Source organism: Dryobates pubescens, chromosome 40 (genome assembly GCF_014839835.1).
Source record: "Dryobates pubescens isolate bDryPub1 chromosome 40, bDryPub1.pri, whole genome shotgun sequence".
In the NCBI taxonomy this organism is placed as follows: Eukaryota; Metazoa; Chordata; class Aves; order Piciformes; family Picidae; genus Dryobates; species Dryobates pubescens.
Window position 1 is genome coordinate 192919 of NC_071651.1, and position 25169 is coordinate 218087.

General features: G+C 70.1%; 5 protein-coding genes across 5 annotated transcripts in view; all 5 read right to left on the minus strand.

Annotated features, from left to right (window-relative positions):
* Positions 1–3962, minus strand: part of KMT2D (lysine methyltransferase 2D) — a 33781-nt gene extending 29819 nt beyond the window's left edge. The window contains 8 exon segments of the mRNA XM_054177327.1: positions 236–264; positions 349–514; positions 604–766; positions 851–948; positions 1461–1696; positions 1788–1914; positions 2030–2112; positions 3737–3962. Coding sequence (XP_054033302.1) covers positions 236–264; positions 349–514; positions 604–766; positions 851–948; positions 1461–1696; positions 1788–1914; positions 2030–2078 — 868 coding nt within the window. The 5' untranslated portion in view covers positions 2079–2112; positions 3737–3962.
* A 1457-nt stretch (positions 3963–5419) lies between these two features.
* RHEBL1 (RHEB like 1) lies at positions 5420–7246 on the minus strand. Its single transcript, XM_054177458.1, has 8 exons — positions 7195–7246; positions 6587–6658; positions 6305–6372; positions 6114–6196; positions 5945–6001; positions 5785–5832; positions 5592–5676; positions 5420–5509 (listed from the first exon to the last, which is right to left on the minus strand). Exons 1-8 carry the CDS (start codon positions 7244–7246, stop codon positions 5420–5422), a joined length of 555 nt encoding a protein of 184 aa, XP_054033433.1.
* A 1279-nt stretch (positions 7247–8525) lies between these two features.
* Positions 8526–12459, minus strand: DHH (desert hedgehog signaling molecule). The gene is made up of 3 exons (XM_054177413.1): positions 11658–12459; positions 9958–10219; positions 8526–9308 (listed from the first exon to the last, which is right to left on the minus strand). The coding sequence occupies exons 1-3, from the start codon at positions 11958–11960 to the stop codon at positions 8638–8640; spliced, it is 1236 nt and encodes a 411-aa protein (XP_054033388.1). The 5' UTR covers positions 11961–12459; the 3' UTR covers positions 8526–8637.
* Positions 12460–14206: 1747 nt separating this feature from the next.
* Positions 14207–20102, minus strand: LMBR1L (limb development membrane protein 1 like). The gene is made up of 17 exons (XM_054177481.1): positions 19910–20102; positions 18225–18309; positions 17999–18035; positions 17704–17843; positions 17488–17591; positions 17275–17401; positions 16784–16852; positions 16570–16634; positions 16399–16474; positions 16204–16287; positions 15482–15558; positions 15317–15394; positions 15139–15212; positions 14878–14968; positions 14653–14719; positions 14389–14550; positions 14207–14293 (listed from the first exon to the last, which is right to left on the minus strand). The coding sequence occupies exons 1-17, from the start codon at positions 19979–19981 to the stop codon at positions 14235–14237; spliced, it is 1467 nt and encodes a 488-aa protein (XP_054033456.1). The 5' UTR covers positions 19982–20102; the 3' UTR covers positions 14207–14234.
* Positions 20103–20726: 624 nt separating this feature from the next.
* Positions 20727–24622, minus strand: TUBA1B (tubulin alpha 1b). The gene is made up of 4 exons (XM_054177406.1): positions 24500–24622; positions 22947–23169; positions 22698–22846; positions 20727–21904 (listed from the first exon to the last, which is right to left on the minus strand). The coding sequence occupies exons 1-4, from the start codon at positions 24500–24502 to the stop codon at positions 20924–20926; spliced, it is 1356 nt and encodes a 451-aa protein (XP_054033381.1). The 5' UTR covers positions 24503–24622; the 3' UTR covers positions 20727–20923.
* Between the last annotated feature and the right edge of the window lie 547 nt (positions 24623–25169).

Sequence of the window (25169 nt, forward strand, 5' to 3'; positions counted from 1 at the left end):
CAGCCAGGGCTGGGCTCCGCCGGGCACCGGCCGCAGCCTGAGCACAGCCTGCAGCTCTGGGGGGGCACAGGCAGGTCGGGGGGGGAGGGGTCAGGAGGGAGGGGGCCGAGGGCTGGGCGCCCCCTGCCCAGCTGGGCGAGAGCAGGACCCACCTTGCAGTGCCAGGAGCCGGCAGGGAGGCCCCGGAGGGCAGGCTCCAGGCAGGTGTTGTGCCAGCCCTGGGCACAAGCCTCACACACCAGCAGCGAGTCCTCGCCGGGCTGCCTGCAGCGGGGGCGGGCACAGGGGGTGAGGGTCTCGCGCCCACCCCCCGCTCCCCGCGCGCCCTCCGGGGGGCCGGGGCCTCACCTGCAGGCTTGGCACACTCTGCACTCCGGGCAGCGCCAGCCCCAGCGCCGCGGCGGCGCCAGGGCGATGCCCAGGCAGGCGCCGTGGTAGTGGTGCCCGCAGCCGGCGCACAGCACCAGGTCGCGCAGCTCGCCCGGGCCCCGGCACACCGCGCACCTGGCGTCCTCTGGGCACGGGGAGAGAGGCGAGGGGTGAGGGGGGCGCCCGGCAGCCCCCCTGGGCAGCGGCTCGGGTGCCCCCCCGGCCCACACCTACCCATCTGCAGGGCCTGTGCCAGGTGCTGAGGGCACAGCAGCCGCAGGCTCCTGGGGGCCTGGAAGCAGCCGGCGGCGGCGGCGCAGGGCAGGTGGTAGAGCCGCGGGCACCCTGCTGCCCGGCACGGGATGGAGGCCCCTGCCCGCTGGCAGCGTTCACATTTCTGCAGGCAGAGACCCTGCTGAGTGCCCCCTGCCCGCCCTCGGCCCCCCCAGCCCCCCACCCCCCCCGGCAGACCCCTCCTCACCTGTGAGATCCCTGAGAAAACAGCGGTGCCCACCCCGGCTCCGGCCACCTCCTGCCCCACTGCCCAGGCTGCGCACCAGCGGTGGGCCCAGCAGTGCCCTGCGGGCAAAGGGGCAGCAGGGGCTCAGCTGGGGGCACAGGCACCTCGGGGAGGGGGGGGGGATGGGATGGGCACAGGCATCTGAGGGGGGGTGGGATGGGCACAGATGCCTTGCAGGGGGCAGGATGGGCACCCACACCTCGGGGGGGGGATGGGCACAGATGCCTTGCAGGGGGTGGGATGGGCACAGATGCCTTGCAGGGGGTGGGATAGGCACCCACACCTCAGGGGGGGGGGATGGGCACAGATACCTTGCAGGGGGGGGATGGGCACAGATGCCTTGCAGGGGGTGGGATGGGCACAGATGCCTTGCAGGGGGTGGGATGGGCACCCACACCTCGGGAGGGGGGGATGGGCACAGATGCCTTGCAGGGGGGGGATGGGCACAGATGCCTTGCAGGGGGCGGGATGGGCACAGATGCCTTGCAGGGGGCGGGATGGGCACAGATGCCTTGCAGGGGGCGGGATGGGCACCCCGGTACCGGCACCCCGGCGCCAGCACCAGGCTCACCTGTGGGCTCGAAGAGCTGCGCTGGAGTCACCTGCTCCGAGAAGCCAACCTGTGCCAGGTCGTCGCCCACCTGGGGCTCCAGCTCCGGGGGGGGCTGGCTGGGCCCCCCGGGGCTGGGCTGGTGCCCTGCCAGCTGCTGGTGCCAGTCGGCAGCCGGCTCGAAGCGCTGCAGCTCCTGCTGCCCGTGCGGGCTCCAGGCCCCACAGTTGCAGAGGGCACAGCGGCGAGGGGGGGTGCTGCGGGGGGGGGCACAGAGGGGTGTCAGGACCCCACCCCCAGCTCCACGTCCCCCCTCCCCCCCAGCGCCCCCTGCCGCCCCGTGCCCACCTGCCAGCCGGGGGGGGTCCCTTCGTGTCCTTGCTCTCCAGCTTCAGCCCCGCAGAAGCTTCTTCGGGGGGTTTCAGGGGGTCCCCCTCCCCGCTGCCCATCTCTTCCGAGGCCACAGCCCCATGGGCTGGGGGCAGAGAGGCTGTCAGAGGCTGGGGGGGGCCGCAGCGAGCAGCCAGGGGAGGGGGATGCCCCACACCGGAGCCCCCCCCCCGCCCCGGAGCCCCCTGCCCGGCGCTCACCGGCAGCCTCTGCGTCCTTCTCCTCGCTGGGCAGCCTCTGCTCCTCCATCCTGCCTCCGGCGACCCTCGGGGGAGGCCCGCGGCTGGGGGCGGGGACAAGATCAGCACTGGGGTACAGGAGACCCTCCCCAGACTCCCCCCCAGCAGCCCTGAGTCACCCCCACAGCCCTGCGCCGCCCCCCACCCCGGGGACAGCAAAGCGTCCCCCGGCCGCCCCCCGAGGCTGGGCTGGGGGGGTGGGGGGAAGGGTCTCAACCTCCACCCTCTAAGGTCTGCCACGAGCGGGTGGTCCCTCCAGGCTCCGGGGGGGGCTCCTGTGTCACCTTCAACGCCCCCTGCCCCGCCCCGGGTTCCCCCCACACGGCCCCCCCCGGCTCGGGGTGGGAGCGACGCAGCCATGCCCGGCACGGCCCCGGTTCCCACGGGGGTTCGTGACCTCGATTAAACCCTGCGGGATGGGGAGGGGGTGGGGAGGGGGAGACCCCAGCTCCGCTACGCACCGAGAGGTCACCGGGACCCCCGAGCACCCCCCCCCCGACCCCTCCCCACCCCCCCAGCACCAGCTCTGGGGGTGGGAGAGGAATAAAGAACCCTGAGCAAAGCCAACCCCCCCCCGGCGGCTCCCAGCGCAGGGCCGGGGGGGATTTGGGGTGCAGCGGCCAAAGGGAGGGGCTGGGGGTGGCGCCCCCCACCCGGGGGCTTCCCCCCGGCCCGTGCCTCAGTTTCCCCAGGCTCGGCAAGGAGCCAGCGCTGGGGGGTCTCAGAATGCGGGGGGGGGGACACGGGACTCACCCCTAGACCCACACCTGAAGGCAGGCACAGTCCCTCCCCCCCCCACGACCACCCTCTCGGTGCACCCCAAAACCCGAGGGGGCTTCAGGCGGCGGAAGGGAAGCGACCGGCACAGGGCAGCGAACCGGCTGCGAGCCACGCGTGGGGAAAGGGCCCGGGACGCCCCCCCCAGCACGCAGCCCAGGACACCGGGGACGGGGGGGAGGCGCTGGGGCAGCCCCCGGCCCCCCGAAACCCCCCGAGGAGGGTCCGGGGGAGCCCCCCGGGCGGCGCGGGGCGGGCCGGGCCCGGCGGTGATGGCGGCGGCCCCTTCCCCCGGCCGGTTCCCCGGTGATCCCGGGGGGATTAGGGCCGCTCCGGGGCGGCTGAGCCCTGTGCGGGAGGGCCGCGGCGTGCACCGGGGCCGGGGGGGGCAGGGTGGAGGGGCCCTGCCCGCGACCCCCGGGGAGGGACCTGAAGCACCGCGCGGGGACACCGCCGCCCCCCCCCCCGCCGGTACCCCCCGGCCGCGCCTCCCCTCCCCGCTACAACCGAGCCGCCCGGGCCCGCCGCTCCGACCCGTCCCGGCCTACCCCGGCACCGGCACCGGGGCCCCGCAGCGCCGGGCCCGGCCGTACCTGCGCTCCGGCGGCGGCGCGGCGGCCCGGGCCCCACCGGCTCCCCCCGCGGCGGGCAGCGCCGGTACCGGTGCCGGTAACGGGCACAAAAGCAGCCGGGGCGCGGGAGCGCCGCGCTCCGGGCCCGGCGGCCGGGGAGGCCTGGCCGGGAGGAGGCGGCGGCGCGCGGCCCGGCGGAGGCGGCGCGGCCTAACGCGAGGCCTCTCCCTTCCGGGGCCGCGGAGCCCCGGGCCCGAGCCGCGCGGGAGCCCCGTCCGCGCCCCCTCCCCGCCGCTGCGCTCCCCGGGCCGGTTCTTACCCCCGCGGCCGCCCTACGCCGTCGGGGCTCGGGGCGCGGGGCGGACGGTGCTCCCCGGCGCGGCCATTTCCAGAGGAAAGTAGGTCCCGCCGCCCGCCCCCGCCCCGCCCCGCCCCGCCCGCCCCACCGGGAGCCGCCGCGCTGTGCCCTAGGTGGGGGGGGGCCCGCGGCCGGGGAGGGGGGAGCGCCGCCGCCGCCGCTCCCGCACTACTTGGCGGCGGGGGGTTCGGGCGGAGGGAGACGGTGCGCGGCGCGTGCTGCGGCCCGCGCGGGGGGTGTGACGGTGACGGCGCGGGCCGCAGCGCACGCTGCCGGGAGGGGGATCCCTCCGCCGAGCTTAACCCCGCCGGCGCCGGGCGCGCGGCGCGCACGTGGGCACGGCGGGGCGGGGCCGAGGAGCGGCGGAGGCTCCGCCCAGCCCCTGACCGACCGCCCCCTACCGGGACCGGAGGTGGCCATAAGGAGGGCTCCGTACCCTCTCTCGGCGCTCTCCGGCGTAGCCGCCGCGCCCGGTGCTGGCTCCCGCGCCCACGGGGAGGGAAGCCGGAAAGCCGCGGCCTCTCCCGGTACCGGAAAGCCGCACGGAAAGGCCTGCGGTAGCCCTTCGCTCGTCCTACAACCCTTGGCTCCGGGAACTCCGTTCCGGGAAGACGGGAACGGTCCTGGTCCCCGTCTCGGTCAGAAGTGGGGACTGCCCGCCCCGGGGGAACCCCGCTCCAGGGCGAGGGGAAGGGTCTCGGACCCCTCGGTCACAATCCAGGACTCCCTCGGCCCCGGGCTTCCCAAGGACGTCCTAAGGGACAACCCCAACCGGGCACCCCCAGACTCAAGGTCCGGGGGGAACACAGACCCCAGCCCCGCAGGCTCTTTCGGTAGCTGCTCCCCCTCCCACCACCCACTGGGGGGCAGCGAGCAGCCCCACCCCAGCACCCCCCTTCTTCTACCTTAATTGTGTAATTAGCAGCAATTAGCCTGCCTGGGTGGGGATAAAGCCACACGGAGAACCGCAGCCAGGCTCAGGCACCCCACAGCTCTCCCCAGCGCCCCCAGCCCGGGCGGCAGCTCCCAGCGTGGGGCAGGGAGATGAGGGCCGCAGACCACCCTCCCCCTCCAGGCTGCTCAGCTCCACCGAGGGGGGGAGCCCAGTGTTGGGATACTGGGGGACCCCTCCCTGCTGCCTCACCTTCTTACCCCACCCCACCAGAGCAGGAGCAGCGCCCCCCCGCCCCGGCCGCGATCTGAGGGGGGAGGGAGTGATAGACAAAACAAAGTTTAATTGTTCCAGCCCCGCGGCCGCGACTCCCACGAGCAGCGGCTGCCAGCGCAGCACCGGACCCGCCGGGAACAACACCGGCATTCAGCCCCGGCTCCCCGCGCCCCCGGCGGCGGCTGGGGGAGGGCCCGGTGTGTCCTTGTGCGTGTGCTTGGGAGGGGGAGAGAGGAAACAGCAGCAGGAAAGGGCAGGGGGGTGCTCCCCAGCTGGGATGGGGTCCCCCTCAGCCCCCCTCCCAGCTCTTTGTGAGTCCCACAGACTGTGCAAAGTGAAGGCTCCTGCACGGCAGCAGCACCGATGTGGCTCCAGCCCACCCCACCCCCAGCCCCCTAGTCACACCCTGAAGCCTTTGCTGTGGTCCAGGGTGGGGGTTGGGGAGAGGGAGGTCCCACGGGACCCCATCCCGGGGGTCACACCAGGCGGCAGCCACTGGCTCTGCCGTAGGAGTTGTCCACTCGGTCGATCTCCTCAATGATCTTCGTGAAGATCCCCTGGGTCACCTGGGGACAAGGGGACATCAGCGCTGGCACCCCAGGGACCCCGCTCACAGCCTTGGGGGGGAGGGGGGGAGGTCACCCAGACCTGGCTCTCCTTGGCAGAGGACTCCAGGAAGATGGCTCCCCACGACTCTGCCAGCTTCTTCCCTTCATCTGTCCTCACCTCCCGGCTGGAGACAGCAGAGGGCAGGCAGGATGAGGCCACCAGGTGCTCAGGGTTGGGGGGACACACACATAAGGGACAGCAAGAGGGGGCACAACCCCAGAGCCCTCCTTACCTCTGCAGGGACAGGTCTGCCTTGTTCCCCACCAGCACCACGGGCATGCTGTGGGCACAGGGAGGGGGGAGGGTGAGGACCAGGGCAGCCTCCCTGGGCACTGCCCTGTGCCCCTGGGCAACCCCCCCAGGCCCCGTGCCCAGGAGGGGACAGCACCTACCGCGTCTTGCCCCTGCTCTCATACAGCTTGTTGTGAAGGGTCTTCACCACCTGGAAGCTGGGGGAGAAGGGGAGGTGTGGGTACTGCCCCCCCCACAGGGGTCCCCCACTACCACGTCAAGGGGACCCCAGCCCCAAGAGGGCCCTGGGGACAGTGCAGGGACCCTCACCTCTGCAGGGAGGTCACTGAGTACACCAGGACGTAGCCGTGGATGCCGATGACGAAGGAGTGGGGGAGGATGGTGTACTCGTCCTGGAGATGGGGGGGCAGGACCCATGCCGGGGGGGGGGGCTCTGTGGGCAGCAGCCCCTCACCCCCACCTTGCCTCAGGACCTGCCCCCTCCCCCCCCGCAGCGTTACCTGCCCGGCTGTGTCCACCAGCTGGAGCTGGAACTCGTCCTTGCCCACCACCACCATCTTGCTGTAGGCTGCAGAGGTGACACCAGGTCAACAGGGGCTGCCCGGAAACGACCCCCACCCGCCCCCAGAAGGCGCCAGCGTCCCCTCCACCCTGCTCCAGAGGAAAGAGCCCCTGGGGCACAGCCTAGAGGTGGGAACACCTCTGTCCTTATCACCTGCAGCCTCATGGGAGCAGCAGGACCCCGGGCAGGCAGCCCCCCCTCCCCCCCAAGTGAAACTCACTGCTCTCCACCGTGGGCTCGTAGCACTCCACGAACTTCCCCTCCACGAACTGGTGAGCCAAGGAGGTTTTGCCTGGCGGAAGGCAGAAAGCACAGGGCTGGGGACCGGGATCTCAGCATCACCCCGGGGCAGGGGTAGGAGCCCAGCCGAGGGAGGGGAGCAGCCTCAGCACCCCCACGCTCACCATCCTCTCCCGCGGGGTTCCCTGGACCCAGTCTCAGAGGGGAGCCCGAGGGAGCCCAGGGGAGGCATCCCAGAGGTAATGGGGGAGGGACGGTCCGGGATGGGTGTCTAGGTCTAAGCATGGCCCCCACCTGAGGTAGGCACCTACCATGCTCTGAGACCACGGAAGGCAACCACGAGGGGCCCGGCACAGCCACCCAGTGCATCCCCAGCTCCCCTCAGTACCTCGTTAAACAGCCACCCTCCCACGCACCCACGAGGAGCTCGGCACAGCCAGCCCCGGCACCCCCCCAGCCCTCGGCATTGCCCCGTGGCGCAGCCCGTTCCCACGCACCACCCCAGGTCAGGCCCCCCGCGTCCCGAGCCGCACGGGGCAGAGGGAAGAGCCCCTTCCCACGCTCCCCCCTCCTTAATCCCGTACTGACCCACCGCGCGGTACCCGAGGATGAGCACTTTCCGGTAGCGAACCGGCGGCATGGTAGGGGCGGTACGGGCGGGCGCGGCACACAGCGTTATAAACCGCCCGCCGCGCCGCTGGGGGGCGGAGCCGCCGCCACTACAGCCGCGGCTCCACGTGACCACAACACCGCCCGCCCGCTTCCATTGGCCAGAAGGCGGCGGAGGGGGCGTGTCCTGCGGGACGCGCATGCGCGCTGCCTGAAGGGGCTCCATTCATGAAAACGGAGGGAACGGCCGAGGCCACGTGGTGGCCGCTCAGCTGAGCGGGGTGGGAGGGGGGAGATCCTTCACCCCCCCAGCCTGGACACCACCGGGAGCACCGGCACTCACCTCCGGACCCCCGACACCCCGACGGCATCGGGCCCCCGGTCCCCTGAGATGCCTAGCCAGGGGAACTTGCCCCCGGGGATGCGCAGCCCCAGGGACCCCAAGGCCCTGAGGGACTTCCACAGTGCCAGAGGTTGTCCAGCCTCAGGCACTCCAAGCCCTTTAGGGGATGCCCAGCCCTGAGAACCCCCTGGCTGCCCTGGGGATACCCCAGTCCCCCGGGATGCTCAGCCCCAGGAACCCCTCTTTGCCCTGGGAACAAGCCAATCCCCCAGGAAGCCTAACCCCAGCCCTCCTTGCACACCCCCCAGTCCCAGCCGTGGACCCAGAGGGCCATAGACTCTCTTTATTCACCCAAACAATTAAATAGGAGCATTTCCTTTCTTTGTTTTTGGTGGTTTGTTGGATTGGGGTTTTTTTAAACCAGAAGTGGTTAAAAGCAGGCTGCCCCCCCTGCCCCATGGGGCTGGCCCCACTGCCAGGGCGGGGGTGGGCACCAGGGGCATTTATATTACCATTTATAAATAGAAAAATAAAACTCTCAAGCAGGGCAGGTTAGCAGTTAGCAGAGTTAGAGCCAGGTCTGGTGTGGGGGTGCCTGCAGCAGACCCCCCCCCTCCTCCCCATCCACCCACCCTGCGGCGTGAGAATGGGGACAAGGGCGCCACGGGTGCCAGAGGACCAGAGCCAGAGCTGGGGGACACAGCTGGGTGCTTGGCTGATTTGGCATCACCCCCTTGGGCTGGGTTTGGCCCCTCCTGGCAGGGCCCAGCAGCCCCAGTTCCTGCATAGCTGTTAATAAAGCAATAAATACAGGGACAGAGGGGGGGGGACCAGGGCAGGGGACCCAGCAGTGCTGCTGGGGGGGCTCTTGGGCATGGGAGGGGGCTAAGCCCAGGTGCCCTGGGCCGCTCCATGGCACCCTGTCTCCACTGCCCTTGGGCAGCACTGAGCTGAGAGGCATCCAAACCTCCCCGGCAGTGCCAGGGGTGCCCTCACCCCTCCTCCCTGGGTTCAAGGAGGGGGTCCAGGGCCAGAGCCCCCCGCTTCCAGTGTGTGGTAAGTTGGGGGGCCAGCGAGCCCTAGGCCTGCAGAGCCTCGGGGGCCAGCATGCCGCCGGCCAGCCGGTAGAGCAGGCGGGAGTACCAGTGCATGCCAGCCTCCGGCACCGTCCCGTTACCGGCCTCGGGGCGGGCGGGCAGCAGGGAGAGGAGCCCGTGGAAGAGGCGGAGTGGGGCGAAGGCTCGGTGCGCCCAGCGGTGACTCTCCAGGACGGCGTAGCAGGATGCCAGCACCCCGTTAACCAGCAGGGTCCCGTGGGAGGTGAGGGGGGCAAAGACCCCCACGCCATCCTCCCGTGAGACCCGCAGCACCCGCGCGGGGCGCAGGCCCTGCCCGCCGGCCCCGTGGGCCAGCACCGCGTCCCCCGGGCGCACACGGCGGGCAAAGACGGGCGAGAAGGCGGCGGCGGTGCCGTTGGCCATGCCGCGGGCAGCGAAGATGAGGTGGGACGGGGTGAGGAGCAGCCGGAGCGCGGGGCTGGCCGTCTCGATGGCCACGAAGGAGGCTCGTTGGGCCAGGTCACGGTCCAGGAAGAGCAGCACCTGGGTGGGCACCAGGCGCCCGCCTGGCTCGGCGCCCAGCACCCAGTCGCCCTGGCGCAGGTCGGCCAAGCCCCGGCGCTCGCCGCTCCTCAGCGTCACGGTGGCGTGGCCGGGGAAGCAGCCGCCGGTGCGGATGGCCAGGGAGTTATCTGGTGGGGGGGAGGAAGGAGAACGCCGTGGGTCCCCTCTCTCGCTGGTCACCTCCGCAAGCCACCACCTCCAGGGGTGCCGAGTGGAGCCACCCGCCCCCCAGAACACCCCCGGAACAGAGCGGGGGATTTTCCGAAGCCCCCCCGCCGCCCAGCCCGGTTCCTGCGCAGAGCTCCCAGGGAGGTTGGGTGCTGCAGGGCCCCTTTGTCCGCCCCGCACTGACGCCCTTTGTTCGGGGCTGGGGACGGTGACATTTGCGGCCACTTTCACTTTCTGTCGATTGTCATTTCTGGGCAGGATGGAGGCTGCCGGCCCGGAGCGGCTGCCGGGCTGGGGGGGGCACCGGCTGGGTTGTGACCGTCCCCCACCGGCTTAGCAACCCTCACCTACCCCACACCGGGAGCTGAACCACGAGGGTGGCTCCAGCGAGGCAACATTTGGAGGGGAAAAGAGGGGAGGTTGGTCAATGTGTGGGCTGGAAAGGGCCCTGGGGGGGAACTGGGCTGGAGCCAGAGGCAGGCTGAACCCACGGTGACCAGACGCCAGCTGGAGCAGGGCTGCATCCCGCGTGGAGCAGGGGAGCGGGGGGGAGCCGTGGGGCTACAGGATGAGCTGCTCATGGGGCTGGCGGCCCCCACTGCGCGGTACCTGCCCTGACGGAGACGTGGATGTGAGCCTTGGACTCGTAGTAGACCCAGTCGAAGCCAGCCTCGACGGCCAGGCGCGCCAGCATGCCGTACTTGTGCCGGTCCCGGTCGGAAGTGGTGATGTCCAGAGCCCTTCCCTCGTAGTGCAGCGAGTCGGGGAGGTGGTGCCCATCCTCGTCCCAGCCCTCTGTCACCCGCAGCTTCACCCCCGGCCACATATTCATCACGGCGATGGCCAAAGAGTTCACACGCTCCTTGCAGCGCTGGGGGGGGGAGGGAGAGGGGGGGAACGACACAGACCAGCAGCGGGGTCACCCCCAGACCCACCACAGTGCCTGGTCCCCTCCGGGGGGGGTCCTGCAGATGGATGGTGTGCCTGCGTGGGACCTGAAGGGGGGCAGGTGAGGTGTCCCCCACCGGCCACAGAGGGGGATGTGGTAGAGCTGCTCGCCCCCCCCCCCCCCACACTCCCTGCCTGGGAGCAGGTTGAACGTTAACGTGCCCCGGGGTGCTGCTGGGCAGCCGGGCAGAACGGGCAGGGGACCGGGACAGGAACGGGACGGTGTCACCTTCCCCACGGCCATGGCCATGACTGATTAACCTGAGGGCGGCTGTGGGGCAGGGCTGGGGAAGCAGCTGACCGTGAACCAGAGCTGAGGCCCAGAGCGGCCCCGGGGGGGTGGCGCTCGGCAGGGCAGGGAGGGAAGCAGGGCCTGAGGGGCACCATGGGGGGGAACTGTGACTCCGGTGCCCGGAGCTGAGGACGATGTTGGGGGGGTCCGGGGACCTCGGGGTCCCTTTCCCCAGCAGCGGCGGCGGCAGTGGTGTGGGGTGCAGGGGTCAGAACTTCATTCTTTTCCCACCACCACCCCGGGAGCCGCTGAGGTCACAGTATCCCTCCGCACCCCGGTGTCCCCCGCTCCCCCGAGCGACAAAGCTGCTCCCGGGAGCACGGGGCCGCGGGCCCGGGGTGGCTCGGCTGAGCTGGGGGGGCAGTAGCGGCGGGGGGGCAGGAATGTGCCCGGCCCGGCCCGGCCCGGCCCAGCGACAATGAGCGCTTCCAGCCCGGCACTGACCTCAGGCCCCGGGAATGCCGGCACGGCCACAAAGGGCTCTTTCAGCCGCCCGCATCCCGGGCCGGCTCCGTGCCCGCGGCCCCGCCGGTTCCCGCCGTCCCGGCCCCACCACCCCCGCCGCCCCGGCCGGCGGGAGCCGGCTGGACCACTCGGAGCATCCCCTGTGGCCATGGCGACCGCGGGGCCGCCCCTCGCCATGGCAACCGGGAGCATCCCGGAGGGTGCGCGGAGCATCCCGAGTTCCCGTCGCCCTAGATCCACCCGCCCCGGGTACCGGGGCTGCACTCTCCCCGCTGGCGCTGCCCCGGGGTAGGGGGAGAGCGGAGCCACCGGTATCCCGTGTCCCCGGTCCAGCGGCAGCACCCCAGGCGCCCCCAGCCTCTTTAAACCTCGACGTCAGGTCCTTAACGTGGAGCGACCGTCCGTTCACGGGGCTCCGGTGCTGCTCCGCCGCGGGCCATGGAACGGCGACGGAGACCGGGACGAGGCAGAGGGCTGCCCCGGGGGGCTCAGTGCACCCCGGGAAGAGTCGGTGCCCCCCGGGGAAGGTCGCTGGGCTCCCGCCCGTTCGTTCCCTCCTCCCCCGCGCCCCCGGGAGCGAGGCCGGGCCGGGCGCAGCCCCCACCTCGGTCATGAGCCGGTCCGCCCCTGTGTTCTCCTCGTCCTTGAAGATGATGTCGGGGTTGTAGTTGGGTACCAGGTCCCTGAAGCGCTCTGAGCCCCGCAGGACTTTGCCCTCCGCCTTCCCGCTCGCCCCCAGGGTCTGCTCGGGCACGTTGGGCACGAACTGCTTGTAGAGCAGCGGCGAGAGCTGCCGCCGCCCCAGCCGCCGCCGCCCCACCGGGCCCCGTCCCGGGCCGCAGCCCAGCACCGGAGCGGCCAGCAGGCAAACGAGCAGGCCGAAGGCGAGCGGGTTCCGCCGGGGCATCCCGGCCGCCAGGCCCCGTTAACGCCGCGGGCCCCGTTCAGTCGCCAGGGGCACAGGCGGCCGGGGCGGGCATGGTCCCGGTGCAGTGGCTCCGGGGTTTTTAGAGGGTCGCGGTGCCAGGGGCGGGTCGGTGCCGTTTCCTTCTCACACCCACGGTCCCGTCGCAGCTGCGGGATCCGCGGCCGCCCGGGACTGACAACCCCCCCTCCCCCGCTGGTGCCGTCACCCACTCGGGACAGCCCTCCCCCGCTGCTGGTTCCGCGCTCACGGGCCCGGCACCCCCTCGCCTGCTGCGATACCCCAGCCCCGGGGACCCCCCGACACAGTCCGAGCTTCGGGAAAACCCTCCGACGGCTGCGTACCGGCACCGGGCGCCAGACACCCAGTTCCTGGCACGGGAACCCTGCGCCTGGACCCCGCTCCTGGGACTGCCGTGGGACCGGAACGGAGACCTGAAGCCACGTCCCGATTCTGCCCCCAGTCCCCTTCCGGACCCCGCCCGCCGGTACCGGCTTTTCTGCCCGCTCCCCTCTCCCGTACCGGGACACCCCCTGTCCTGGCCCTAATGCCGCACTTCTGGTCCCAGGACCTCTCCCGAGTCCTGTCGCCGCCTCTCGGGACCGGGCACCCACCCCCCGGCTCCGGTTCCGACCCCTCCTCTCCTATCGCTGCCCCTTGGCACCGGGGACACCCGTTATCCTAACGCTGCGCCGCCGGTACCGGCACCTGCTCTGTTCCCCGGCACAGCCCCGCTCCCTCTGGGAATCGCCTCTCGGCACTGCCCCGGTAGCACCTGTTCGGTCCGACTCCGGGTACCGGTAGCTGCTGCTGGCCCAGCCGCCGGTACCGGCTCCCCCGGGCGCCGGTCGGTACCGCGCGCTGCCCGCAGCCGCCCCGGCCGACTTGCCCCCACCTGCAGCCGCTCGGCTCCGGCACTGGGCAGCCCGGTCGGGCCCCGCCTCGGACCCGGCCCCCGGCGGCGGCGGCGGCAGCGGCCACATCCCCCGGGGCCGCCCCCGCCGCGCTGCCCTGCCCCGGACTGTCCCCTCCTGCACGGCGGGACCGGGGCACCCCGGGGCTGGGCTCCGCCAAGGATGGAGGCGCTCCCGGGGCTGGCTCCGGGTTGCCCCGGGACAGGGGCACCGATGGGAGCAGGGCACCCCCGGGAACAGAGCCCCCGGGAGCGGACCCCCGCCCGGCCCCACCCTTAGCACCCTCCGAGCTCCTGGGGAAGCACCCACGGGTGTCGCGGGCTCGGCGAGGGCAGGAGGCAGGAGCGGGGCGGTGGAAGGGTGGGAGCGGACCGGGGGGTGTCTGCCCCCCGCCCGCAGCCCCGGTGCCAGCCCCGGGGTGGCTGGGAGGGGAGCAGGTCGCGGGGAAATCGCGGGCACCGATGGCCTCATTTCCTGCAATATAAACCAAGCTTCCTGCGCTTCCTGCTCGGCCCAGGCCCGGGGGGGGGGGGGTCAGGGGAGGGCATCCTGACCCCCACCCCCGTCGTGGGGTAGGGGGGGGGCAGCCTGGCTCAGCCCCAAGAGGGGCAGGATGGGTGGGGGGCCGGTTCCTGGGGCAGTTTCCGCTCCGGCCGCGGGGACCCCCCCTGCCGATGACCGTAGAGGTCGGACCACCCCCCTGCCCCCCCCCGCCCCATGCCCCTCGCCGGGGGCAACTCAGCCCTCCCCACCCACCCCCCCCAAAGAAATTCAGGCCCCCCTGGTGTCCCTCATCCCTTCCTGCAAGAGGCTCAGGGGCAGGAGTAGGGTTAATTATGACCCCCCAGGGAAAACTGAGGAGTGGGGGGGGGGGTGTGGAAGCATTGAGACCCCCATGGGTAGGGAACCCCCTCCCCTCCCCCCCCCCCCCGAAGGAATAACCCCCCCCAGATTCAGCCTTTGTTCTATAAAACCAAAGTTTGTTTATTGCTCCAAACACCTCCTGAGGTAACAGAGACCTGAGAGACAGCCCTGGGGTGACACAGAGTGTGGGGGGGACCCCACTGCCAGGACAGTCCCTGAGGGGGACCACACCCCAGGGTGCAGCCAGGGGAGTGTAAACTGGGCGGGGGGACTGCAGCCAGCACAGCCCCGGGGGGGGAGGGGGCTGCGATGGGGACACAGCCCAAGGCCAAGGCTCAGCAGTGCAACAGGTTGGCAGAACTTGGTGGGGAGGTAGAACCTCTGCTCCATGAGGGACTCTGAGGCCCCTGAAGCGCCAGGTGCCACCAGAGGCCAGCTCTGCACTCGGGGGGGGGGCACGTCCCTGGCCCCCCCAGCCCTAGCAGGGCTTCCCGAGGGGCCGGCGGCGGGCGACAGGCAGCGGCAGCTTGTGCAGACCTGGGCAGAGGGAGAACGTCAGAGCCGGGGGGGACAGGGGGGGGACAGGGGCACCCCAGGGGTTGTCCCTGCGTCCCCCACATCCCTGTCCTCACCCAGGGCACGGAGGAGCTCGGCCTGGACGGCCCAGGAGACCTTCTTGACCAGGCAGAGGGTGGTGAGCCCTGCGAAGCTCATGTTGTAGAGGAAGATGATGTAGAAGTTCCCCAACCAGTTGGAGCGGCCAAAGTCCCCCAGGAGATCGAAACGTGTGATCCCTGGGGGGGGGGAACAGTTAGGACAGCTCCCCCGCCCCCCCCCAAGTCCTAGGGACCCCCCAGTTCTGGGGTCACCCTGCTCCCACCTCCCTTGGAGCTCACCCAGTGTCCTGGAGAACACAGGCAGGGCCGAGCTGAGCACCAGCAAGGAGACGCAGTTCCCGATGATCTGGGGGGGGAAGGAAGGAATCTGGGGTGGGGGCAGCAGCGCCCCAGGTCTCCCTCCCCGGGCTGGGAGTTCCAGAGACTCTGCCAGCAGCCAGGGAGACCACGAGCAGGCTCTAGAGGGACCTGGGGGGTCCTGCACCCCCGGGCCAGGGCTCCCACCTTTGTGAGGGGGGTGTCCTGCCTCCGGGGGAGGAGGTGAGTGAAGAGGGGGGAGCTGTAGAAGCCCACGACAGAGGAGACCATCAGGTAGCTGCGGGGGGAGGGTGTTAAGGAGGCCACAGAGAGGGACAGGGCTGGGGACAGGGCTGGGGACAGCGCTGGGGACAGGGCTGGGGACAGCGCTGGGGACAGGGCTGGGGACAGGGCTGGGGACAGGGCTGGGGACAGCGCTGGGGACACTGAGGTCCACCCGAAGGATACAGGATGAGGATCACCTGCAGGGCAGCTCCAAAGGAACCAAAGATGGAGAAGGAGACCTGGCCCAGGGATGCATCCTGCTGGGACAGAAGGAGGTTCGTTCTGGGGGGGTGGGGAGCAGACCCCGGGCACAGGGTGGGACACAGCCCCTTGCTGTCCCCTGTCCCCTCCCCCCAGGTACCTGCATGCCCCTGGGCATGGCAGCGTCGTCCAGCAGCAGCTCCAGGACGTGGAAGCAGACAATGAGCACAGAGATGCCCTGGGAGGAGTGGGGAGGGAGTGAGAGTGGCTGAAGCAGGGGTCAGGGGTCAGCCCCCTCCCTCCCCCAGAGCCTTGGGACACTTACAGTCAGTGCCAGCAGCCCCAGCATGGCCAGGGGGTAGCCCAAGTTCCTCTGCCAGGGTGAGGCTCGGTGCCGCAGCTCTGGGAGGAAGGGGACACAAGTGCCCAGGTGAGAAGGGGTAAGGTGCCAGGACAGCCTCCCCACCCCCATTCCATGCCCACCCTCCCCCTGGGGGACACAGGCTCCCGAGGAATCAGTGCCCAGGGGGTCCTGAGCTTGCCCCCAGTGCCAAGCTGGGCAGAGCCCAGGGGGTCCTGAGCTTGCCCCCAGTGCCAAGGTGGGCAGAGCCCAGGGGGTCCTGAGCTTGCCCCCAGTGCCAAGCTGGGCAGAGCCCAGGGGGTCCTGAGCTTGCCCCCAGTGCCAAGCTGGGCAAAGCCCAGGGGGTCCTGAGCTTGCCCCCAGTGCCAAGCTGGGCAGAGCCCAAGGGGTCCTGAGCTTGCCCCCAGTGCCAAGCTGGGCAGAGCCCAAGGGGTCCTGAGCTTGCCCCCAGTGCCAAGCTGGGCAGAGCCCAGGGGGTCCTGAGCTTGCCCCCAGTGCCAAGCTGGGCAGAGCCCAGGGGGTCCTGAGCTTGCCCCCAGTGCCAAGCAGGGCAGAACCCAGGGGGTCCTGAGCTTGCCCCCAGTGCCAAGCTGGGCAGAGCCCAGGGGGTCCTGAGCTTGCCCCCAGTGCCAAGCCGGGCAGAGCCCAGGGGGTCCTGAGCTTGCCCCCAGTGCCAAGCTGCTCACCCAGCGTCCGCCTCCTGCTGCGGATGGTGAGGAGCTGCTCCCGCAGCAGCTCCATGTCCAGGTTCAGCCAGCAGGAAGCTTTGCCTGCCAGGGAGGAGACACTTGGCAAGGTAAAGGGGCTCCCAGTTAGCCCCCAAGCCCCCAGCTGCCAGCCAACAGCCACGCTGGGCACCACCAGCCGTGCTGGGCACCCACCTGAGGAGATCCTGTGGGACACAGCAGCTTCTTCCAGCCTGGTGCAGCTCAGCTGCTCATCCAGGTCCTCCAGGAGCTGGGGATGGGTGAGGGGGTTCTGAATGGCACCCAGTGCCCAGCAGGGGAGCCTGGGCAGGGACCCCCAGATTGTGCTGGGGGGGAAGACCTTACCCGGGGCTTCACCAGCAGCTTCCCCGTGACGGTGAACATGGTGGAGAGGCCGAAGGGAGTGCACACTGCAGTGGGAGGAGAGGCTGAAGAGTGGGGGGGGGGGCAGCAGCCCACCCCTCCCTGTGCCCCCAGAAGGGTCCTGGATGGGCACTGGAGGCTCCCAGAGGAGCAGTACCCAGCGCAGGATGGGAGCAGGGCAGCTCCCAGGACTCACACAGCAGCAGCAGGACACCGAAGAGAGAGATGCAGGAGTAGAGGTAGGGCAGGTAACAGTCCCAGAGGTCTGCAGAGGTGCCAGGGTCAGCCCAGGGCCACTGGGCATCCCCTCTCCCCCTCAGCACCAGGGCCTGATCCTGCCCTGTGGGAGCCAGGAGAGCCACAGCACCCTGGCAGCACCCACCGTGCCCAGGCAGCACCCACCGTGCCCTGTGTGCCCTGACAGCACCCACCATGCCCTGGCAGCACCCACAGCACCCTGGCAGCACCCACTGTGCCCTGTGTGCCCTGGAAGCACCCACCATGCCCAGGCAGCACCCACTGTGCCCTGTGTGCCCTGACAGCACCCACTGCACCCTGGCAGCACCCACAGCACCCTGGCAGCACCCACTGTGCCCTGTGTGCCCTGGCAGCACCCACCATGCCCAGGCAGCACCCACCGTGCCCCCTGTGCCCAGGCAGTACCCACTGTGCCCTGGCAGCACCCACCATAGAGCGACTGGCGACTGGCAGCATCGTTGCCGGCGATGGCAGAGGCCACCCAGACCATGCCCAGCACCAGCAGGGTCAGCAGCAGCAGCACCACCGAGGTCTCGTACACCCTGGCCATGATGCCCTGTGGCACTGGAGTTAGTGAGGTGCCAGGGGATGGAGGGCACAGGGGGTGGGACCACCCCCCCAACAGGGCCCCCTGGCACCTACCTTCTTGGAGCCTGCAAAGCCTTCGGACTCGGTGAAGAAGTAGGCAAAGGGCATGAGGAAGATGAGGGAGAGGTTGGAGAAGAGGAAAACCAAGTTCCAGAGGCCTGGAAGTAGGGGGGGGGAGGGGAGATGGTGTGGGGGTGAGCTTCTGGAGGGGGGGTTCCAAGCCTGACTCACAGCCCTTGGGGTACCCCAGCTGCACCCCCAGGCTCCCACCGTGGATGAGGGATCCGTTGAGCCACTGGATGTAGAAGTTGTGGGGGAAGGAGAGCAGAACCTCGTTGGTGATGATGGAGAAGGGCAGCAGCAGGACAGCTCCCAGGGCCGTGGCCAGGGTGAAGGTGCAGAGCCCCAGCCTGGGAGAGAGCCCAGAGCCAGCTCCAGAACAGGGCCTGGGTGCCCAGGGGCATCACAGCCCAGCCACAGCCCCCCAGGGCCAGTGCCCACCGTGGGCAGGCATGGCACGGGCTGGCAGTGGCACGGGCTGGCAGTGGCACGGGCAGAGGCTTACGTGATCCTGTTGACAGCAGCATCCTCATCATCATGCACTGGGGGGGGGAACCCAAAGCAGAGGGTTGGGGGGAGGCAGAGCTGCCCTCAGCATTGCCCCCTGCCCACTCCCACACCTCCCCCTGGCTCCAAGCACTGCAGGAACACTCCGGGGGGGAGGGGGGGGAGGCAAAATCAGCAGAGGAACAAAGCCTGGGGGGGGCTGAATGTGGCTCCTGCCCTCCTACCTGCAGCAAAATCTGTGTGCTTCTTGAAGTGAGTTATGATGAAGTGGCACAGGATGTAGAGACTGGCAAAGAGCAGGGCACAGATCTGCGGGCAGAGGGGCATGGGCAGCGCTGGCACGGCCTGGGGGGCAGCGCTGGCATGGCCTGGGGGGCAGCGCTGGCACGGCCTGGGGGGCAGCGCTGGCACGGCCTGGGGGGCAGCGCTGGCACGGCCTGGGGGGCAGCATTGGCACGGCCTGGGGGGCAGCGCTGGCACGGCCTGGGGGGCAGCGCTCCCACCCCGGGCGATGCCACCAGCCCCGGGACACATCAGCTCCACTCCTGGCCCTGGTTCCACCCCACACCTGCACCCAGCCCTGCCCGAGCACGGGCGCTGCACCCAGAGGTGCTGAGACCACCGGGAGAGCCCCCAGCCAGCAGCTGTGGCTCAGAGAGATGAAGGTCGGACCCCCCCCACGCCCCCCCCCGTCCACTTCCCCGAGCCCGCAGCTGGCACCGGCACCGGGCAGAGCCGCGGGAACAGCCTTGAGTCAAGGCCGGCTCCGGCGTCCCTCCCGCCCCCGCCGGAACGCCGTGGTCCCGGGGCAGGCGGCGTTCGAGGAACACGGCGACCTTTCATCCCACCGGGTACGCGGCAGGACGGGGAAAGGTCGCCCGAAGCCGCCACCATGGCACAGCGGGAGAGGAGCAGCCCTGGCACCTCCCTCCTGCCCAGCCCGGGGGGGGAGGGCTCGGCTGAACGGGGGTCCCTGGGATCTGCCAGGCGTGGTGACAGAGACCCCCACAGGTCAGCCCAGCCCCGGACTCCTTGAGTGGCAGTGCCCCGAGGGTCCTCCTGTGGCTGTTTCCACCCAGGGAAGAGTCTTCGGCTGCAGGTGCCAGTCTGTGCCCTACAGCCCAGAGCTCTGCCTGGCACCCCCACAACCCCCCACCCTCAGCGAAGCCAGGCTGAGGAAGCTCCTTGCTGGCTACGCCAAGACAGGAGCCCCTGGGCAAGACGTGGGACCCTGCGATGGCTCAAGGTTGGAGGGCTCGGGGGGCTCCGGGGCAGAGATGCCAGGCTCTGGCCACCAGCTCCTCCTCGGAGGCACCGAACCAGGCTGTGGCAAGGTGGCCCTGGCTCTGCGGGGCACAGCCTGCTCGGCCACCCCTCTCGTAGCATCTCTGAGGGCGCTCAGGAGATGCCAGGACCAGGACACCCGGGCTGTGCCGATCCCCAAGATCATGCCCGCTGGTGCCCATGCCCCAGGGGGCTCTGCAGGAACTCTTTCCGCTGGCACAGAGCGTCCTGGGGACAGGGACAGAGCCGAGAGTCTGACCCGGGTCTGGCATCGCCGCACCTCAGCTTCCAGCACCGTCGGTGCTCCCCGGGGCACGGTGGGACCCCATTGCCAAGGAGGGCAGCCGGGATGCGGGGCTGGACCCAGCAGAGGGATCGCAGCGGGGGCTCGGCACAGCTCCATCCCGCCTCGGCACAGCCCCGGGACCCCGTTATCTGCGGAGCGCACAGGACCCACTGCGGCTCTAGCACCGATAAAGGCCGGGCGTGGGGCACAGCGGCAGCCAGGCCCTAGAGCTGCCTTCTAGAGATCCCGGCACTCCCGGGGTGACGAAGAGCTGTGAGCTCCCAGCCCCTCGCCCCGCCGCCCCTCCCCGGGACCCTTCCCGCAGCCCCCGGCACTCACGATGCATTCGCGGACCCTCTCGTGGAAGAGCTGCTCCCGCAAGGCCAGCGTGTCCTGCTCCGCAGGGCCCATGCTGCGGCCAGCATGGCCAGGCGGGGCTGCTGGGGGCCGGGGCTGAGCGGCGGGGCCGTTGCAACCGAGCCGGTAACGGCAGGGAAGCGCCGAGCGCGGCCGATCAGCACCGAGTCCGGCCGAACCGCTGGCCCCGCCCCCCGAGCGTTATATCCGCGCCACGGGCCGAAAGAACCCCGCCAAACCCCGCCTCCTCCTCCCCCATTGGACGTCAGGCTTGAATGAAGCGCTGCTCATTGGTCGAGAGCTGCGCGGAGCGCTCGGATAGGCTGATAGCGCGCCTGCGCTCCCGCCCATCGCTCCAAAGGGGGAAGCGGCCCCAGCGCAGCCCCCCGGGGCATCAGGAACCGGGATTAGGAGCGGGGGGAGGATTAATCCCAGGGCCAGCGCTAATCCGCCGCACCGCTTAATACCAGAGAAGGGGTGAAGGGGGCAGGGCAAAGACGCCCCAGGGCTGGGTCACCGCGGAGGGGCCCCTATGGGGACTTGAACCGCACCAAGGGAGCCCAGGAAGCCGGCAGAGCAGCAGCACGACGGGCAGCTGCAGGACCCCCCAACCCCAAAGGCAGGAATTTCACCGCCCCAGGAGACCGAGGAGCAGGGAAAGCGCTGGAGGAGCAGGGAAAGCGCTGGCTGAGGCAGTGGGCAGGGACAATGGAGACAATGAGGACAGTCTGTTCCCACGAGCTGGGGCCAGGCAGCCGCAGGCACCGACACAGAGGGTTTGTATCCGACAGCCACAAGCTCCTCTTAAAAGCCTTTTATTCACAGACATGGGACAGACACATGGAAAACCGACAGGATCCCATCGGAGAGAGCCAAGCACGTCCCTCCCCCACAGCCAGGCCCAACAGGGCTGAACCCACTCAGTGCACAGAGAGCTGAAGTGTTTGAAGCAGACGTTTTGTGGACATGCTACAAGCGACAGAAGGAAGCTGCCCTTCAGTACTCCTCCCCTTCCTCCTCCCCCTCCCCTTCCACGGAATCCACCCCCACCTCCTCGTAATCCTTCTCCAGGGCAGCCATATCCTCCCTGGCCTCCGAGAACTCCCCCTCCTCCATGCCCTCCCCCACGTACCAGTGCACGAACGCCCGCTTGGCGTACATCAGGTCGAACTTGTGGTCCAGGCGCGCCCAGGCCTCGGCGATGGCGGTGGTGTTGCTCAGCATGCACACCGCCCGCTGCACCTTGGCCAGGTCCCCCCCGGGCACCACCGTGGGCGGCTGGTAGTTGATGCCCACCTTGAAGCCGGTGGGGCACCAGTCCACGAACTGGATGCTACGCTTGGTCTTGATGGTGGCGATGGCGGCGTTGACGTCCTTGGGCACCACGTCGCCGCGGTACAGCAGGCAGCAGGCCATGTACTTGCCGTGGCGGGGGTCACACTTCACCATCTGGTTGGCAGGCTCGAAGCAGGCGTTGGTGATCTCGGCCACCGACAGCTGCTCGTGGTAAGCCTTCTCGGCGGAGATCACCGGGGCGTAGGTGGCCAGCGGGAAGTGGATGCGGGGGTAGGGCACCAGGTTGGTCTGGAACTCCGTCAGGTCGACGTTGAGGGCCCCGTCGAAGCGCAGGGAGGCCGTGATGGAGGACACGATCTGGCTGATGAGGCGGTTGAGGTTGGTGTAGGTGGGGCGCTCGATGTCCAGGTTGCGGCGGCAGATGTCGTAGATGGCTTCGTTGTCCACCATGAAGGCGCAGTCGGAGTGCTCCAGGGTGGTGTGGGTGGTCAGGATGGAGTTGTAAGGCTCCACCACGGCCGTGGACACCTGCGGGGCTGGGTAGATGGAGAACTCCAGCTTGGACTTCTTGCCGTAGTCGACAGAGAGCCTCTCCATCAGCAGGGAGGTGAAGCCGGAGCCGGTGCCGCCCCCGAAGCTGTGGAAGACCAGGAAGCCCTGCAGCCCTGTGCACTGGTCAGCCTGGACAGGGGACACAAGACAACCACACACCTCAGCTCAGCTGCTCCTCGCCTGCCCGGCCAGGCCAGCGCTCGCCCCAGCATCTCACACCGCTGGGGGCTCTGCCTCAGGGGCACAGGGGCCTGCCCCAGCTCTGCTGCCAGCCTCAGCACCCTGGCACGGGCACGAGTGGCCCTGGGAAGAGGGGCTCCTTCCCCACGCACCAGGGGACTCTCAGCCCTTTCCTTCTCCAGGGGCCATCCCCACTGTGACCCAGGCCCTGAGGAGGAAGGCTTCATGGTGCTCTACAGGAGGGTGCTGGGCCACCTCCAGCTGCCAGCCTGCTGGCACTGCCTGGGCCGGAGGCCAGCAGCCATTAAGGTCTGCTGGGCACCCATTCAGCTACCCCCAGCCTGAGTTCAGCTCTCAGCTCAGCTGCTTGTAGGCTGTGGGTCAGGAAGAACCAAAGTCCAGGCCAAGGAGAAACCTCAACTGACCCTAAAAAAGGGTGAAGTGAGGTTTCTGCCAAGGCAGAAGCCAGCAGCACCCTACAGGCTCCACCTCACCCCCACAGCAGACTTCACCTCCGGCATGACCTGGATTTGCCTGCAGGAAGTGATCCAGCCAAGGGGAAGAGAAGAGGCTGAGCCTCCCCTCACAGGAGCCAGACCCCAGAGAGAGCCCTGAGCCGGAGCAGGGTGGCAGGAACCAGGAGATGTCCCCAAGCTCCAGAGGCACAGCACAGGCAGGACCCTTCCCCAGCAGCCCCAGGCAGGGCTGGCACCCAGCAGCCCCAGGCAGGGCTGGCACCCACCAGCTTGCGGATGCGGTCGAGCACCAGGTCGATGATCTCCTTGCCGATGGTGTAGTGCCCGCGGGCGTAGTTGTTGGCAGCATCCTCCTTGCCCGTGATCAGCTGCTCGGGGTGGAAGAGCTGCCGGTAGGTCCCCGTGCGAACCTCATCTGCAGGCACAGCCCCGGCGCCCCGTTAGTGCCCGCTGCCGGTGCCACCACCGCCGCCGCCGCTGCCCCAGCCCCGCCGCCGCCCCTGCCCCACGCTCACCGATCACCGTGGGCTCCAGGTCCACGAAGACCGCCCGTGGCACGTGCTTGCCGGCCCCGGTCTCGCTGAAGAAGGTGTTGAAGGAGTCGTCCCCGCCGCCGATGGTCTTGTCGCTGGGCATCTGCCCGTCGGGCTGGATGCCATGCTCCAGGCAGTACAGCTCCCAGCAGGCATTCCCGATCTGCACTCCGGCTTGGCCCACGTGGATGGAGATGCACTCACGCTGCGGGGCACAGCACATGGCACAGGCTCCCCCCCCTCCTGCGGCTCCCCCCGAACAGCTGCAGCACCCCACGAGGATGCTGCCCCCCCGCCCCGTACCAGGAGCCAGGGGGTGGAGATGCCCTCATGCCACAGGGAGAACGCCTGAGGCTGCTCAGCGCCAGCTAGGGGCAGCCCCCACCCCAGAGCCACCCTCCGGTGCCACCCCAAACCCCTGGCTGAGTGAGAAAGGCACAGATCTGACCCTGGCAAGGGGGAGGGGCACATTTAAGGGCAAACCGCAGCCACCATGTAGCACAGCCCCGGGGGGGGACACCTGCCCCCTCCCCAGCACCCTCCTTCCACTCCCAAATGGCGCCCGGGAGGACATTTTATGGCAGGGCGAGGCTGAGCCGCAGGAGGAAGAGGAGGAGGAAGCAGAGCACAGCCGTGACTGCACCAACCCACCCCAAACCACGCGATGGCGTCACCCCCACCCCCCCACACACACCCCCCGGGGGGGGGTCCGTGCGCCGCTGCCCCCTCCCCCTGCAGCACATTCCCGGCCGCTCCCTGCACCGCAGCACCTGCTGCTGCACATTCCTCCTGCGGGGGGGGAGGGATGCAGCACCCCCGCGTTTGGAGGGGGAGGGTCCCATGGGGGCTCTCTCCAGAGCAGGAAGATCTCCGCGGGGTCGGTCTCGGGCGGGTGCCCGGAGTACAGTGGGGGGCGCGGGGGGCCCGCAGGGCTCCGCTGCTTCCCATTGTGGGACAAGGAGGTTTTTGGGGGGACGGGAGGACGAAAATGGTGCCGCAGGGGCGGGGCTGGACCCCTCGGTGGGGGAGGGGTTGTGGCTCGCGCCTTCCCGCGCGCGGGAACAGTAACGGTCGGGGCTGGGCGCCAAAAATGAGACAGAGCCCCGCCCCCACCCGTCGGGAGGGGGTGGGGGGGGTGTCACAGGGGCTACCCAGGACCACGTGCTGACCCCTCTATGGGGTTCTGTGACCACCCGCCCCCCTCCCACATCCTATGCATCCCCCCCAGGGGTGCTCCTCGTGGCACGGGCAGCACCCCCACTCCCTTCCCCTGCGCCCCCTCCAGCTCCTTCTGTTCCACCCCCCCAGACCCCTCCGCTCCCCCTTTACTCCCGCAACTCCTTTTTTGTCCCTCTCCTTTTCACCCCATTCTACTTTAAACCCCCTAGTCCGTTTCCCCCACCCCCTTCCAAACTCTCTTTCCTCTCCCCCCGCCCCCATTTTCCTTCTCACTCCCTTGCTCCCCTCCCCACTATTATCACAGGACACCCCCCCCCCCCGCCCACCCCCCCAAAATTCCGCAGTGCCCCCCTCACCATGGTCACAGCTCGGTTACTCGTCCCGACAAGCAAGGAATCGACGCAAGTACCGACTGCGGCCGCCCCCGCGCTCCCCCCTTTATACCGCACCGCGGGGAGGGCCCTGCGCCCCCGCCCCGCGTGCCTATTGGCTGCCGCACCCGTCCATCTCCTCGCTCACCGCCTCCGATTGGCTGCGGCGCGTGGCGCGCCCCTCCCTCCCTCCCGCCCCGCCCGCTCCGCAGCCGGGCGGGCGCTGCGGGGCTTTTGCAGGAGCCCTCCCCCCACCCCCTCCTGTTCCAGGGGGTAGGGGCTTAGGGGGGACCCCACTAGCATGGGTGGGGGGCACATTGCCGGGCCGGAACCTCCCCACTCCAGATCTTCTCCCCCTGTCGCTGCCTGTACCGTGGGGGGAAGCGGGAGGGGGGAGGGGGAAGCACTGCTGTTCCCACCCCCTCCCGCCCGGTGCGGCTCCGCTGCGGTGGAAAACTGCGACATGGGGCGGGGGGGAGGGCGGCGGCGGCACGTGCTGCCGCGCCCGGACCCCCCCCCCCCCGCATCTCCCCTCCCGACTACCACCACCCACCGCGTTCCGGGGCCGTTAATCGGCTTCACCGGCTGGACCCCCTCGCATCCCCCTCCCGCTGCTCCCCCGGCCCATCTGCCCCGACCCGCCCCCCGGATCGCT